Source organism: Balaenoptera borealis (genome assembly GCF_965194805.1).
Source record: "Balaenoptera borealis genome assembly, chromosome: 3".
NCBI lineage: Eukaryota > Metazoa > Chordata > Mammalia > Artiodactyla > Balaenopteridae > Balaenoptera > Balaenoptera borealis.
Genome location: NC_138866.1, coordinates 132,211,212 through 132,229,289, shown reverse-complemented (window position 1 = coordinate 132,229,289; position 18,078 = coordinate 132,211,212). Strand labels below are relative to the sequence as shown.

General features: G+C 39.8%; 1 protein-coding gene across 2 annotated transcripts in view; it reads left to right on the top strand.

The window, feature by feature from the left end:
• Positions 1 to 18,078, top strand: part of GABRB3 (gamma-aminobutyric acid type A receptor subunit beta3) — a 242,617-nt gene that overhangs the window by 186,604 nt on the left and 37,935 nt on the right. For both annotated transcript variants that reach the window (XM_082385168.1, XM_082385167.1), the window contains exon 5: positions 16,163 to 16,245. In XM_082385168.1, the coding sequence (XP_082241294.1) occupies positions 16,163 to 16,245 (83 nt within the window). The remainder of the gene's footprint in view (positions 1 to 16,162; positions 16,246 to 18,078) is intronic.

Below are 18,078 nucleotides of genomic sequence, written 5' to 3'. Positions count from 1 at the left end.
TCAGTAATTAAATGTAAATGAATTAAACTCCTCATAGAAGAGCTAGAGATTGGCATAATGGATAAAAATTAAAACAGGATCTATCTCTCTGCTATCTATAAGAGACTCATTTTAGATCTAAAAATCTAAAGATCAAATAAATTTAAAGTGAGAGGGTGGAAAAATGCACTCCCTACAAATAGTAATCAGAAGAGAGCTGCAGTGGCTATACTAATATGGAAGAAATATCCTTTAAGTCAAAGACTAATAAGAGACAAAGAAGAACATCATATATTGATGAGTCAATTCCCCAAGAAGATTAAACACTTATAAACATATATGCACCAAACTCCAAAATATATGAAGCAAACATTGCAGAATTGAAAGGAGAAATGAACAGTTCTACAATAATACCAAAACTTACGAGATGCTGGGAAACAGTGCGAAGAGGGAAATTTATACCTCTCTACACACCCATTAAAAACAAGAATTCAACTTTACACCTTAAGGAACTGAAAAAAAAAAAAAAAGACTAAATTAAACCTAAAGCTAGCAGGAAGAATAAAATAATAAAGAGTAGAATAGAGATAAATAAAATAAAGTAATAGAACTATGTAGAAAGATCAATTAAACAAAAATTTGGCCCATTGAAAAGGTCAACTAAATAGACAAATCTTTAGTTAGATGGACTAAGAAAAAAGAGAGAAAATGCAAATAACTAAAAGCAGAAATGAAAAGTGGAACATTTCTACCAATTTTATAGAAATAAAAAACTTGATAAGAGGATACTATGAAAAATTATATGCTGGAAAAGTGGATAACCTAGATGAAATGGACAACTTCCTAGAAATTATACAACCTACCAAAACTAAATCATGATGAAGTAGAACATCTGAACAGACCTATAACTAGTGTGTTGAGTCAGTAATTAAACCTCCCAACAAATAAGCCCTGGACAAAATGGCTTCACTGGTGAATTCAACCAAACATGTAAAGAGTAATTAACCCCAGTTAATGCAAACTTGAACTCTTCCACAAAAACTGAAGAAGAAAGAATTATTCCTTACACATTCTATGAGGCTGACATTACCCTGATACCAAAACCAAAGATATTACAAGAAAAGAAAACCACAGACCAATATCTCTTACAGATACTAATTTAGAAATCCTCAACAAAATACTAGGAAAATGAAATCAGCCCCATACACCATGACCAAGTGGAATTTAACCCTGGGATGCAAGGATGGTTCAATATGGGAAAAGAACATTAACAAAATGAAGGGGGGGAAAACACATGATCATCTCAATTGAAGCAGAAAAAGCATTTGACAAAATTCATCGCCCTTTTATTATAAAAATGCACAAAGAACTAGAAATAGAAGGAAACTTCCTCATAAGATAAAGGCTATATATGAAAAACTCACAATTAAAATCATATTCATTTGTGAATATGTAAAATGGTTTCCCCTAAGATCAGTAACAAGTCAAGGATTGCTGCTTATGCCATATTTTTTCTAACTGGAAAGTAAAAAGTAAAATTGTCTGTGTGCAAATAATATGATCTTATGTAGAAAACCTAAAGATTCCATACAACCCCCCCACCCCAGAACTGTTACATCTAAAAAACAAATTCAATAAAATTGCAGATTTCAAAGTCAACATGTGAAAAATCAGTTGCAGAGTATGGAGGTTGGGGAAGGATCTAGATGTCAGAGTAAGAGGACGTGGAGCTCACCTCCCGCCAGGAACACATCAAAAATACATCTATATGTGGAAAATTCTCACGCAAAACTAACTAGAGACTGGCAGAAGGACTCTTGTACAACCAAGACTAAGAAAGATACACACGTAATCAGGTAGGAAGGAAAGAAAAGCAATTGGGTCAGGATCTGTGCCCCTGAGAGGGGACTTAGAGGAAAAAAGACATTACATGGTCAGACACCCACCTTGAGGAGTGAGCAGCTCAAGCCACAGATTAAGTATCCCAGTCCTGGGGCCCTATGCTAGGGAGACAAGCCCTCTTGGCTGGTTGGAGGACTGTTGGGACTAACAAGAAAGTGGTGGGAAGCCTGGATTCTATTCGTGAGGAGCTCACATGCTGGCCTGCTCTCAAGGCAGGGCAGAGAGAGGTCTGCTCTAGTGGTTGCTGGGTTTCCTGCAACTGCCAAGCCACATGCTCCTAGTTGCAACATGGCACTGGATCTGGGGCAGCCATGACCAGGAAAAGACTCAACCGTGGGATGCAGAGGTAACCCTGTCCCAGGGCAGAGCCTGGGTGGGGCAGCAGCAGCCATTGTTAGCACTTACTCAAGCAGAGCATCAGAAGCAGCCCAGATCTCTGATGGTGGCCCCTCTACCACAGCTCACCTCTCCATACACCTGAGAGTCCACATGGGCCTTACTAGTCCTGCAGAGCTGTTCCACAAGAGGGTGGAGGTGGCAGAGGCTAGGGACAGTGATTGGCAGTGAGGGACAAAGGGAACTTGCACACAAGGCTGCATCTGAGCAGAGCATAGGCAGCATATTGAACCTCTGTCTGTGCACCTGCCCTACTTGCTTCAGCACTACCCACCTCTGGAACAAAGGTCCTGGTGCAAGAAAAGGTAAAATCACACACATAAATGAAACAGAGCTAGTTCAGGTACGACCCTTGGTGCTTCCACTCCAGTAACTTGGGATCTGAGCTAGCCCCTGATAGGGTGGTGATGACTGCTGAGCAGAGGGGACGTTCCAGCACACACCCAGTGCCAGCTCTAGTCCCTCCATCTCTGACCCCACCACCTACCTAGGTGATAGCTGCCAGCACACCCTGAGGAAAGACATGCCTTGCACCCAGCTCAAATCCAGCTCTCCCATCAAAGGCATTGTACACAGTCTTTATAGGGATGCTTTCACATAAGAACACCCGTTTAAGACTGCAATAGGTAACTGTTTCAGCTAAATTCATAAAGGCAGAGAAAGTTAAGCAAAATGAAAAGTCAGAGGAACTACTTACTCTCCATTGAAAGAGCAAGAGAAAACCACTGAAAAAATAAAAATGAAAGAGAAATGAACAATTTACCATATAAAAATTCAAAGCATTGATAATAAGTTGGCTAACTAAACTAGGGAAAAGAAGAGATGAACACAGTGAAAATTAGACCCAATTAGAAATGAAGAGTTCAATAGCTGAAATAAAAAACACACTAGAAGGAATGAATAGCAGACTAAGTGATACAGAAGAAGGCATAAGTGATCAGGAATATAGAATAATAGAAGTCACCCAATTGGAACAGCAAAAAGTAACACGATTAAATATTGAAAGCATTTAAAAGCTTTCTGAGGTAATATTAAGTATACCAACATTTGCATTATGGGGATCCCAGAAAGAAAAGAGAGAGAGAAGGGGATTGAAAATGTATTTGAAGAAATGATGGCTAAAAATTATCAAACATGAAGAAGTAAATTGATATCCAGGTACAGGAAGCACAGAGGGTCTCAAACTAGATGAAGCCAAACAGAGCCACACCAAGACATATCATACTTCAATTCACAAAAGTTAAAGATAAAGAGAGAATTCTAAATGCAGCAAGAGAAAAAGTCACATACAAGGGAATCCCCATCAAGCTACCAGCTGATTTCTCTGCAGAAACTTCGCAGGCCAGAAGGGAGTGGCATGATATATTCATGCTGAAAGGGAAAACCTGCAACCTGGGATACTCTAGCCAGCAAGATTATCATTTAGAACAGAAGGAGAGAGAACTTCTCAGACAGACAGGCAAAAACTAAGAGTTTATCAACACTAAACCTACACTAAAAGAAATGTGAAGGGTCTTCCCTAAGTGGAAAAGAAGTTAGAATCTATAGGAAAGGGAAAATCCCACTAAGAAAGGCAATTGTATAGTAGGAACTGAGGATCCACCACTTAAATAACCTAAAAAGATTAAAAAATGAAAAATTGTAAAAGCAACTATAAGTACAATAAACAGTTAAGGGATAAACATGACCATGTAAAATATGACATCAAAAACACAAAATTTCGGGGAGAGCAGTTAAAACATAAATCTTTCAGAATGTGCCTGAACTTAAATGACTACATGTTTAAAACAAGTAGATACAGTTTTCTGTCCACATATATGAACCCCATGGCAATCTCAAATCAAAAACCTATAGTAGATACAAAAAAAACTAAAAAGAAAGGAACCCAAGCATACTACTAAAAAAAAAATCATTAAACCCCAAGGGAAGAAACAAAAAGAAGAAATGAATAGAGAATAACTATAAAGACAACCAGAAAACAAGCAATAAAATGGCAGTAAGTACATTCCTATTAGTAACTACTTTAAATGTCAATGGACTAAATGCTCCAATCAAAAGATACAGCATGGGTGATTGGATAAAAAAAAAAAAAGTCCCTTCCATATGCTGCCTTCATGAGACTCACTTCAGAGCTAAAGGCACACACAGACTGAAAGTGAAGGGATGGAAGAAGATATTTCATGCAAATGCAAAGGGCAAGAAAGTGGGGGTAGCAATACTCATATCAGACAAGATAGACTTTAAAACAAAGTCAAAGAAAGACAAAGATATAAATATATAATGATAATGGGATCATAAAAGAAGAGGATGTTACAATTGTTAACATTTATGCACACAATTCAGGAACACCTAAGTATATAAAGCAAATAGTAACAGACATGAAGGGAGAAACTGACAAAATGCAATAATAGTAGGGGACTTGAACATCCCACTGATGTCAATGGACAGATCATCCAGAGAGAAAATCAGTAAGGCAACAGCAATCTTAAATGACACAATAGACCAGTTGAACTTAATGATACCTATAGGACATTACAACCCAAAGAGCAGAATATATACTCTTTTCAAGTGCACATGGAACTTTCTCCAAGATAAGTCACATACTAGGCCTCAAAACAACTTTCAACAAATTTAAGAGGGTATAAATTATATCAAGCATTTTTTCCAACCACAACATTATGAAACTAGAAATCAATTTTAGAAAGAAAAATGGGAAAATAACAAACGTGGAGACAAAACAACATGCTACTACAAAGCCAAAGGATCAGTGAAGAAATCAAAGAGGAAGTCAGAAAATACCTCAAGACTAATGAAAATGGAAACACAACATTCCAAAATCTATGGGTGCAGAAAAAGCAGTTCTAACAGGGAAGTTTATAGCAATACAAGAAAAATTTCAAATGAACAACCTACCCTACCACCTATAGTAATTAGTAAAAGAAGATCAAACAAAGCTCAAAGTGAGCAGAAGGAAGGAAATAATAAAGATCAGAGAGAAAATAAAGTAGAGATTAAAAAAACAATAGAAAAGATCAATGAAACCAAGCATTGGAAGTGAAATTGAATTGTAATGAAAAAAAAGAAAAAAACTCCCAGCAAAAAAAGTCCAGAACTGGACAGCTTTATAGGGGAATTCTACCAAACATATAAAGAACTAATACCTATCCTTCTCAAACTATACCAAAAGATTAAAGAGGAAAGAACATTCCCAGCTTCATTCTATGAAGTCACCATTACCCTGATAACAAAACCAGACAAAGACACTACAAAAAATAAAATTTCAGGCCAAAATCTTTGATGAATATATATGCAAAATATATGCAAAAATCCTCAACAAAATATTAGCAAACCAAATCCAACAATATATAAAAAGTATCATACACCATGATAAAGTTGTATTTATTCCAGTGCAACAAGGATGGTTCAACATTAACAAATCAATCAATGTGATACACCACATTAACAAAAGGAAGGATAAAAATCACATGATCACCTCAGGAGACACAGAAAACGCATTTGACAAAATTCAGCATCTGTTCATAATAAAAACTCTCATCGAAGTGGGTATGGATGGAATGTATCTCCACATGTATCAACATAAAAAATGTATCAACATAAAAAATGCCATCTATGAAAACTCCACAGCTAACATCATACTGAACAGTGAAAATCTGAAAGTCTTTTCTCTAAATTCAGGAATAAGACAAGGATGCCCATTCTATTTAACATTGCATTGAAAGTCCTAGCCACAGGAATCAGGCAAGACACATAAATAAAAGGCATCCAAATTGGAAGAGAAGAAGTAAAACTGTCACTATTTGCATATGACATGATACTTTACATAGAAAACCCTAAACTTTCCACTGAAAAAAGTATTAGAACTAATAAATGAATTCAGCAAGGTTGCCAGATAAATCTGCTGCTTTTCTATACACTATTAGTAAACTATCAGAAAGAAAAAGTAAAAAAAAAAAAAAAAATACACCATGATGTATATATAGCAAAACAGAAATAGACTCGCAGATACAGAGAACAAACCACTGGTTACCAGTGGTGAGAAGGAAGGGGGTGGAGTAGGTTAGGAGTATGGGATTAAGAGATACAGGCTACTATGTATAGATAAGCAATGAGGATATATTGTATAGCACAGGGAATTACAGCCATTTTCTTGTAATAACTTTTAATGGAGTATAATCTGTAAAAATACTGAATCAATATGCTTTACTCCTGAAACTCATATAATATTATACATCAAACATACTTCAGTTAAAAAAATAAAATGGAAAAATATCATCCTTAGAGATATGGAGAAAAAAGTGATAATAGGCAACCTTTATTTAAAAAAAAAAATCAGATGCATTTCTATGTACTACCAATTAACAATCCAAAGAAGAAACTGAGCAATTTCTTTCACAGTAACATCTAGAAGAATGAAATACTGAGGAAGAAATTTAATGATAGAGGCAAAAGACTTATGTACTAAAAGTATAAAAGAAAGAGTAAAACTATAAAACTATATGACCATGTGACTATGATTTGGCCCAAGAGCTATAAAAGGAACTTTGGCAGGGTTCTTGCCAGGATATCTCAGTAAAATGGAGGGGGTAAGCGAGCTTTGGCTCCTCACTTTCTTCTGGCTGCTTGTGTAGAAGGTAGATATAATGGCTGGAGCTGCAGCAGCCACTTTGAATCAAGAGATGACCTTGAGGATAGAGGCCACATGCTGAAAGAATTTAAAGAATGCATAAGCAAATGGAAAGGCATCTTATGTTCATTGATTGGAAGAATTAATATTTTTTTAAGATGACAATACTACCCAAAGTGATTTACAGTTGCTATGCATTCCCTTTAAAAATCCCAATCACGTTTTTTTCAAATGGAAAACTCCATTCTAAAATTCATATGTAATCATACGGGACCCCAAATATTCAAAGCAATCTTGAAAAAGAAGAACAAAGTTGGAGGTTTCATGTTTCCTTATTTCAAAACTTACTATAAAGCCATGGTAATCAAAATAATGTTATATTTGCATAAGAACAGACACATAGCCCAATGGAATAAAGTAGAGAGCCTAGAAATAAACTCTTGAGTATATGATCAGATGATTTGCATCAGGGGTGCAAGACTATTCAATGCATAAAGGAGTGTGTTTTCAACAGATAATGCTGGAAAAACTGGGTATCCTTCTGTAAAAGAGTAAAGTTGGATGCCTACCTTATACCATATACAAAAATGAACTTGCAATTGATCAAAGATGTAGTACATAAGAGCTAAAAGTATAAAACTCAAATGGACAACCCAAAAGTCCATTAAAACATGAATGAGGTATATACATACAATGGAATATTATTCAACCTTAAAAAGAGGTTTGGAAATCTGGTACATGCTACACCATGAAAACATTATGGTAGGTGAACTAAACCAGACACAAAAGAACAAATGTTGTGTGATTGTACTTATATGAAATACCTAGTATCAGTAAGAATAGAAGTTGCCAAGTTACCAAGTCCTGGGGGGAGGGGAGAATGGGGAATTATTGTTTAATGGGTATAGTGGGGTTTTTTTTAGATGATGAAAGAGTTCTGAATATGGATAGTGGTGATGGTTGTGAATGTAGTTAATACCACTGACCTGTACACTTATAAATAGTGAAAAAAGGTAAATTTCATGTTATGCATATTTTACTTTAACTAAAAAAATTCTTTGTTTCATATTTAATTCTATTTTGTTCACTTGGATGCTGTTTGTTTGTGTTTTTTTTTTTAAACATCTTTATTGAAGTATAATTGCCTTACAATGGTGTGTTAGCTTCTGCTTTATAACAAAGTGAATCAGTTATACACATACAATATGTTCCCATATCTCTTCCCTCTTGCATCTCCCTCCCTCCCACCCTCCCCATCCCACCCCTCTAGGTGGTCACAAAGCACCGAGCTGATCTCCCTGTGCTATGTGGCTGCTTCCCACTAGCTATCTATTTTACATTTGGTAGTGTATATATGTCCATGACACTCTCTTACCCTGTCACATCTCACCCCACCCCCTCCCCATATCCTCAAGTCCATTCTCTAGTAGGTCTGTGTCTTTATTCCCGTCTTGCCACTAGGTTCTTCATGGCTTTTTTTTTTTTTCCTTAGATTCCGTATATATGTGTTAGCATACTGTATTTGTTTTTCTCTTTCTGACTTACTTCACTCTGTATGACAGACTCTAACTCCATCCACCTCATTACAAATACCTCCATTTCATTTCTTTTTATGGCTGAGTAATATTCCATTGTATATATGTGCCACATCTTCTTTATCCATTCATCTGTCGATGGACATTTAGGTTGCTTCCATGTCCTGGCTATTGTAAATAGAGCTGCAATGAACATTTTGGTACATGACTCTTTTAGAATTCTGGTTTTCTCAGGGTATATGCCCAGTAGTGGGATTGCTGGGTCGTATGGTAGTTCTATTTTTAGTTTTTTAAGGAACCTCCATACTGTTCTCCATAGTGGCTGTATCAATTTACATTCCCACCAACAGTGCAAGAGTGTTCCCTTTTCTCCACACCCTCTCCAGCATTTATTATTTCTAGATTTTTTGATGATGGCCATTCTGACAAGTGTGAGATGATATCTCATTGTAGTTTTGATTTGCATTTCTCTAATGATTAATGATGTTGAGTATTCTTTAATGTGTTTGTTGGCAATCTGTATATCTTCTTTGGAGAAATGCCTATTTAGGTCTTCTGCACATTTTTGGATTGGGTTTTTTGTTTTTTTGTTATTGACCTGCATGAGCTGCTTGTAAATTTTGGAGATTAATCCTTTGTCAGTTGCTTCATTTGCACATAGTGTCTCCCATTCTGAGGGTTGTCTTTTGGTCTTGTTTATGGTTTCCTTTGCTGTGCAAAAGCTTTTAAGTTTCATTAGGTCCCATTTATTTTTGTTTTTATTTCTATTTCTCTAGGAGATGTGTGCATTTGTCTGTGTTGCCCAACCACTTTCAACTAGGGAGTGTGTCCTCTAAAGCTATGGTGGTGAGGAGGCTGGAGGGAGAAGGAGGCTGGGAGAGAGGGAAGGGGAGGGGAGGGAAAGGAGAGGAGAGAGAGAGTTAGGGAGGGATAGGAGCTGGCAGGCTGCATTAGCAGGCAGGGCCAGGTCTGTCACCCTGTCTGGCTCACGTTGTTTCTCACCATTTCTGATGGAACTTACCATGGTGATGAAGATGTTCTAAAATCTGCACCATCCAGTGCAATAGCCACTAGCCATAGGTGACTACTGAGTACTTGGAATTTGGCTAGTGCCTTAGAGGAACTAAATTCTTATTTTATTTAAGTTTAATTAATTTAAAATGTAATTATAAATAGGCACTTGCGGCTAGTGGCTACCTTTCTAGATATAAACCCCACACACACCTCCCAAGTACCATCATTAGATCCAGATGGTTGGGGAGACTCAAAGTCTCAAAGTACTTTTTTGATTCTTTCAAAATATTTCCTTCCTTCCTCTTAGAGAGTTGAACCTAAGTATTTTCCTTGAGACTCCCTCAGTCATCCACCCTGACATTTCTGTTCCTGTCAGGTGCTTGAGGATCTGGCACATGCTTTTCTTTTGGTTTTGGTTTTTAGCATTATTGCTGGTTTTGGCCTTTGAATTGCTTTATCACCATATTGTTTGAAAATCAGGAGGTGGCCCGTCTCATTTGCCTAATGTGACTACTCATTTCACCAAGATTTATGTTCCTACAATGTTAGTGGATTTATGCTGAAATCCAGAAGTAAATGCTCCTGTTGTAGGAAAACACTATCTACTAAGGGCTTTGCTATCTTATGGCACCCCTGAGAAGTATCAGGTTGTGATGTCCATTTATTTATAAGATAATATATGCTTTTCTATGTGTGTAGTTACTTGTGTTGATTGTTGTATCTGTTATCTATGGCCACAACATTGCTGCATAACAAACAGCTGGAAAGCCTCAATGTCAAATGATAATAAGTGCTCATTGCTTGTGAATCTGGGTGATTAATCAACACCTCTGCAGATTCTGGCTGGTTCACCCACAGCCCCAGGGATGGGTGGTCTCTGCCCCTTATGTCCGTACTCCTCCTAGAACCAGCAGACTTATATGAGCGTGGTTTTCTCACAGCAAAGGCAGAAGTACAAGGGGACCGGAAACACAGAATGTCTCTTTGGGGGCTAAGCTTGGGACTGTTAGTACACACATTCTATCGGACAAAGCAAGGCACAAAGTTGGCCCATGTTCAGAAGGGGGCAGACAGCTCCTCTTTAGTGAGAAGAGCTGCAAATGACATGGCAAAGAGAGTGAATACTGGGGAAGATGAAGGAATGGGGCTGCCAACACAATCAACTTTCTACAGCAATTTTCCCAGCAACATCCTCAATGAATCTGCATAGCAGAGGCCTTTGGACATTTCTGTGCATGTATCTTCTTATATTTATTGTAAAATAAAACAAAAATTGGGGCAACTTCAATATTGGCTTATGTCCTGTGCCCTCTCCACATTGAATAATAAGCACTTGCTTTAGAAGGATGCTTGGTCAGTCTGAATTATTTGATTAGGTCCTTAATCCTAACATCTGAATTTCTATTCTTGGAAAAATGATAGATACCTCTACTGCCTGGTGCACCTGGGGTGAAGCCAGGAATGGAGATGAGTGTAAGTTACCTGGGAGCAGTTGCAGAGGGCTAAGTGATTACCTGTAAGGCAATACCCTGGGTGTGCTGCTGTCCTGGGGCCATGGGTAACAACCATTGCCCAGGGTTCTCGGACATTTGGACATCCTCAGTACAAGCCAGAAGTCACACAAGAGGTGCTGCTAACTTGCTCCCGGTCCTGCTAGTTTGACAAGATTGTGATCAAAGGGCCAGAACTCCGCCTATGGCTACATTTTGCTGCAGTCCTCACAGCCATGGAAACTGTAAAGCTTATGGGCATCAACATCAGCCTGCTAAGGACTCATTCTGCAGCTGAAGGATTCAGAGACCACCAGGCTATCAGCACATAGAGTGTCATCAAAGCATCTTGACCAGTGAGCCCAGGGAGGCTCTCAGAGGGTCAGTAAACATTCAAAGTCAGATCTCCTGCTGGGAGTGCTTGCAGGAGGGTGGGTATCCCCTCTGGCTCTTAGATTTGGGGGATTGAAACCAAGAAGGGCCAAGCCACCTCTTTTCCTTTCCACATTTTGTTTGAGTTCCACTCTGTCTGTTAGTTCAGGACACCTGCCATGTGCACGTGGCTGCGGTTCTAGGCACTTATGACTGCAGGGGACCAAGCCCTGCTCCAGGCTCCCCAGAGGACAAGCAAGGGGCCTACAAGTCAACAAATGGAAGGACATTCCAAGGGTAGATGATCCTAAGTATAATGACAATACTAAAATGGGTGATGAAAGGAGAGATAGCAGGGCTGAGATAATTTAGTTCTACAAGGCCTCTGAGAAAGCTAGTCAAGGACATTTTAATCTCTGTTCTCTCTGGTATTTACTATGAATCTAAAATATTCATATAGGTGGGGAAGAGAGTGTGTGCATTGCCATGTGATTCACTGTAAGCGTGGGTCCCAGGCTCTGCCCAGAGTCCCCCTTTCCCAGCAAGGACAGAGAGCACTGTCGTACTTCGGCTGACAAGCAGGCATACTACCACCACCTAGTAGCTGTGTTGCGGAGCAGCCAAAAGTGATATTTCCACCACAGCCTCTCCAGGCGGTCTGTGGAGAAATCTGTGTTTGTGGGATGACACAAAGGGTTTGCGTCTGCCCTTAATATTCTTTTTAATTGGTGGAAATTTTAAAATGGAAGTGCTCGTACCAAAGTACATCTCATAAGCTTGATATAATTGAGACAAAGTTAGAACCCTTTGACCTTCTAAAAGCCGTTCTTCCCAGGAGTAGTTTCTAGATGGTGTCCAAAGATGGCAGGTGTCTCGTAATAGGATTTTAAACTTGTTGGGATGATGCTGCCCTTATAAACTTCACATTTATTCCTCGAATTTTCATACTTTTGACTCTTAAACATATCTTTAGGGATATATCACTTATAATAGCAAGACTACCTATTAAACTCTACCCTATTCCACAATGGGCAAAATGTCACTACTGTTGCAGCAAGTGTAGCCTTAAAATATTTATTTTCTCCCCTTACGTAGTATATTTCCAATTTGTCATACATATGAGACATATACATGTATATGATCTCTGTGTGTGTATATATGTGTGATCATATATATATATATATATATAAAAAACATGTTTCTCTACTGAATTCGCTCTTCTTTGAAAACAAGAACCTCATTCCCTGAGTAGGCTTTTAAAAGTTGAATATATTTTGTAGTTTAAGGCAGAAGAGGTGTCAAGGAGGTAGATGAGTGAGTGCAGGATTCAGGCTGCCTGGATCTGAATGCCACATGTGCCTTCCAGTAGCATTGTAAATGTGCATTGTAAATGTTGCCGACCTCCTTACTCTTTCTGATCCTTGATTTGCTCATCTGCAAAATGGGAAGAATAACAATACCTCTACAATGTGGTTGTTGTGAGATTAAATGCATGAGTATTCAAGCGCTGAGCACGGAGCTGGGCCCAAAGCAAACTCGCAACCAGCCTTATGTAAAGTTCAAATGTGACTGCATGCTACGGCTAAAAACAATGGATCTACTGGAGAGAATTCCTCACCCAATATTTCTTATTGACTTCACCACTATTTCTTAGAAATAGGAGTGGAATTCTCAGCTTTCAGATGGAAGTGGAGCTAGAAGTTGGTTAAAGTCTTTTCTCAGGACAAATAAAATTGATTAGAAAAAAATACAAAAGGTGTGTGTGTGAGTGTGTGTGTGTGTGCGCATGCATGTTGGGGATTATGCAACTAGAGCTCAAATGTCACTGGGGCTTCCCTGCCTTTGGTCCATCTCCATTAACTAAGCTTGAGTTCTCATTCTGCAGACTATGAAATACCCTCCTATGGTTTCTACAAAGTCCCAGGGATGCAAAATTTGGTCATTTCACTCAGAAGGTCCAGTCCCCAAACCTGTCATGAGTTTAGCCAACGTGGATGATGGCCTTGTGGCTCGGGGAGGGGTTCTGTCCTGCTGTGCCCTTCTTGATCTCTTTATTCCCCCCTTTCTTTTTTTCTTGCCTTTCTGTCCCAGTGGCAAAAAGACGTCTTTCCTTCTTCCACTGTGTCATGAGTAGGCTCTCATGACTTACTTTCCACCATAAGAGGGTTTTCTATGTATTTCTTCCATAGGAAGAAGAGTAGTGCATAGATGTCTATACCTTATTCCTCAAGTCAATAGGAATAGGGCTCCATATGATAGCCAGTATGATACCAGAACGAGAAGACAGGACAACAGCTGTACTAAAGATACTCACCAATTCTACTAGCTTCATGCTTCCCACTTCCAATGATTCCTATGAAATACTCTACATAATATCACAATACATGTGAGTCTCCAAACAATTTGGATGCATGTGTGTGCACTTATGTGCATGTATTTTAATGATGATAATTGGGAATAAATAAGGAAAAACAAACAAAAAATGGTAATCTCAGTTACTGAGTCTTCAAGTGAATAGGTACTAAAACATGTAGGAAAATTTAAGAATTTGAACATTTCCAGTAAAGATCTTTTTCTCTTACTTACAAAAATTTGTAATTTTAGCAGAACTTTCTTCTAATTTTGCCTTATAGGCATCTTGTATGGATGTTGGGTTGACAACCTGCCATAAAACATGCCAGAATTTCAAAGTGTGAGGCTGGTTCTTCAGTTGGCTAGGAAGTCAGATGATGTAGAAAAATATACCAAAGAGCTATGTTGACTCTGGATAGAATGTAATCCACTCTTTGGAATGATAATTGGAAGTGTTATGACATTTGGAAAGGACACAGTTTCATCATTGGTGTGGATCTTATAGCATATGTCTGCACGGCACTTGCGTGCTATTTGCAGAGAAAAAATTAACGTTGACCCATGATTGGCAAATAGGCCGACATTTTCCCTCACTGTTCTCAGTCATTGAAAAGTAGAACTTTCCTCAACCTGCTGCTTAACCCAATGCTAATAGAAGGACATGCTTTACTCCTATTCCTTTAACACCGGCACTTAGGTTCAGTGAGACAAGCCCAACATAATTAGCACATGACTGGTGTCTGATAGGTGTTTTGGAGCCGAACTTGCTTATGTTGCCTGAGTGGTAGAAGGTTTGTTGTGAATGTTCACATGGAAGACTGTCTATAGAAAGCTCAATACTGGGCTTCGAGAAGGGTGGAGTCTAGAATGTGGCTGGGATTTCAAGGTAAATCTAGGGATCTCAGGAGAAGATATTCTCACCTCTTCCTTCTTAAGATTCACCATTTAATGAGCACAGCCCGGGCCGCCATTTACACATCTTCCACATCAGCTCTGAGATGCTGCTCCCTGAGATGTGTCGTACATGTCCTGCAAGGCTGTGCGCTGTGGCCCAGCCTTAGCTCTGCTGTCTCCTAAACCATCAACTCTCTGCATTGTCTTCACCTCTGTTATGCTTTCTCATGCCGGACTCTCCAGTTTGAAAATGGCATCACAAGCCTCTAATTCATGAACTTGCAAGTTTAGCTCCATTCTCATCTTTAATTCATTCCCATGGAAGAGAATCCCTTTAGCTCCATTCTGCCTTTTAACTCAGGCCACATCCTATATTCTTGATCAACTAATGGTTGGCTGTGCTTGATTCAGGGACCCAGCCCAGTCTGGTTAGCTGGGACTGTGGTGCAGAAGGGGTGGGATTTCGAGAAAGAGAATAAAACATGGTAACCTAATCGTTGCATTTTCAACAGAGGATTTGGGTAGGTTGGTTTCCCTAAAATGAGGCTTTTGGCAGAGTAGGAAATGAACTTGACGTTTATGGAAGTGTTTTATCTCCATGTACAATGGGTTTAACCATTGCACGGCAGAGGCTTAACTGTCCTTAGGCCACGATATAAATTATTTCCATGGCTGCAGCTGACCTCAAGGGAAGCTAACCCAATCAGTTTTGATTCATAATCAATAACATAGAAGCCAAATATTCTCTTTGAAAAGGTAGATGATCTTGTGGTGAAAAGCCCTGGAGCATTAGCCCAAGAGACAACTATAATAAAATAGAATCAAGTAGAAGCTTGGCTCACATTTCCAGAATGCAGCCTGTGGATCAGGAGCTACTTGAACACTTTACACTGAAAGTCAAAGAATTCAACTGTAATCTAATCAATGTTGTTACCATAGGTAAGTTTTCTCTGTGCTACAAAAGTTAGAGCGTCACTAGACAAGGAGGCAGAATAAAAATTGAAGACAAGAGCTTCCTAAGAAACCCCTTTCTCTGCCCTTGATTATCCAAAGTCAACAAGTTTGCATGAATAATTTTTTTTAATTAATTAATTAATTTTTTTGGCTGTGTTGGGTCTTCGTTTCTGTGCGAGGGCTTTCTCTAGTTGCGGCAAGCGGGGGCCACTCTTCATCACGGTGCGTGGGCCTCTCACTATCGCGGCTTCTCGTTGCGGAGCACAGGCTCCAGACGCGCAGGCTCAGTAGTTGTGGCTCACGGGCCCAGTTGCTCCGTGGCATGTGGGATCTTCCCAGACCAGGGCTCGAACCCGTGTCCCCTGCATTGGCAGGCAGATTCTCAACCACTGCACCACCAGGGAAGCCCAATAATTTTATAATTATATATGTATTGCTTTTTTGGATAAAGCTGGCCTACAGTATAATGAAAACTTGTCCATTTAGTATATATCATGAAATATGTTTAATCAGGTGTGCTTTGGGGAAGGGGTCCTACCTGAGGGTTACTCAGTGTTTATCTAGAAGCAGTTTTTCTGCTGTATTTCTCATTCCATCTTTAATATCTGCCCTCACTCTGTGTGTTTCAGAATCACCACAACCGCAGCATGCATGATGGACCTGAGAAGATACCCTTTGGATGAGCAGAACTGCACTCTGGAGATTGAAAGCTGTGTGTATCTGTATTTCTTTTTCATCCACTTTGTGTTTTAGGCCTTCTTATCATTATTTGGCATGGCATATATAATTTTCTTGACATAGTTTTTAATTATCCTAAAGATTAGAAGTTTAATCCTCCACTTTGCAAATATCACTTTCATGACAGAGAGAGGGCAAGAGAAAGAGAGAGACAGACAGAGACAGAGACAGGGGCTCAGTATAAAAGAGTCCTCCACTCTGATCTGACTAAGAGAGTCTGTTTGCTATGCTGAAGTAAAAGAAGACAAATGCTTTCCATCTCGACCCCTTCAGTGAGAAGAGAGCAGACGCCAAGAGGCGATCCCTCAAGATGTGCTTCATCAGGCACAAGTGGCTGTACTCCTGGGACCCTCTGCAGTTGGAGTAAACCTCATTTCCCATTAGGAGCTCAGCTTTACAAGCCAACTATTTCTACATCTTGGCAATTTTCTTCAATTTGAAGAGTATTCAGATGCCTTATTGATAATTCAGTGTTGAGTGATACTTCTCTGCGAGGGACGAGAGCTGCAGCCACATAGTCTAAGAAGCAAATGCCCTGCTCCCTGACCTGCAACCCTGGCATATCCTGATGTGGCTGCTGCCGTGTGTGTTCTCCTGACCCACCGTAGACTGGTTTATCATTAGCCTCAGTTGGATTTTGGGTTGTCGGTATTTGTATTGAATTTTGGGGGGATGGCAAATGACTGACTTTGCAGCGCATTTGATGCATGTATGGTGAGAAGTGAACGCCTTGGTGAATGAACACACTGGGAAGCTGCACTGGTGGCAGGCCAGTGTTTAGACCCCTCACTGTGCCCCTCACTTTCACACGGCATCACAGCCCTGCTTTCTGAGAGCTGTGCTTTCAGAAGGTGAGGGACGTGAGATCATGTGGCATGATGCATAGGATATTTAGTATGAAGGCTCAGGGGAAAGATGATGGTTTCCCAATAGTTGAAGGGCTACTTTAGGATGTTAAGTAGATTCTGTGTGGCCAGAGGACACAACTCCAATGAGCTGATGAGAGTTTCAGGAAGGCAAATTTGGGATCTAAGTGAGGAAGCAGCTCCTATTCCAACTGTGAGCCCTATTGAGTGGCGTTGGAGATTGTAGATTCTGTTTCCTTGATGTTTAACCAAGGTGGAGGATGGGGAGGAGGGTCTGTTGTCAAAGAGATTTCCTCAGAGTATGTGAGGTCCCTCCCCCTCGGAGAATTCATGATTAAAGCAGTTGAACAGAAGAGGGATTCTCCCAGTTTTCTGGTGACCTGACTACACACGTGTGCAAAAGTTTTTATTAAAGTCAAGATGCAAATGTATGGAAGAGTTAGCCACTTGAAGATCTGGATGTCTCGTTGGGGGGCATGTAAGCCCTGGGCACAGCGTGCTGATCTGAGCTGCAGCCAGAAGGCCAGAGGGGCTGAACTGGGTGGGCGAGGGAGTGGGTGTGGATGTACTTACAGCGCACACAGGGACCAGTCCTGTGGGTTCTTGGGGTCCTATTAAGGACTTTGGACTTGTTTTGCTAATTGCATTGGGAAACATTTGAGGGCTTTAAGCAGAAGAGTGACTTGGTAAGATGTGTGTTTTATTAGCGATCGCTGTGGCCGCCAGGTGAGAATGGAGTGTAAGGCAGTCGGAGGGAAGGGCGGAGACAAAAGGTGTGCCCACCGTGATCCTGGAGGGAGGACAGCAGACGGGACCAGGGAGCCAGCAGGGGCTGTGGGGGGCAGTCATCTCCACAGCTTTGGTCTATTTGTTTGTCTAATGTCAGATATTTAGTATCTGCCTCTTGTTGTGTTATATGTTCAAATCAAAAAGTCTTTTAT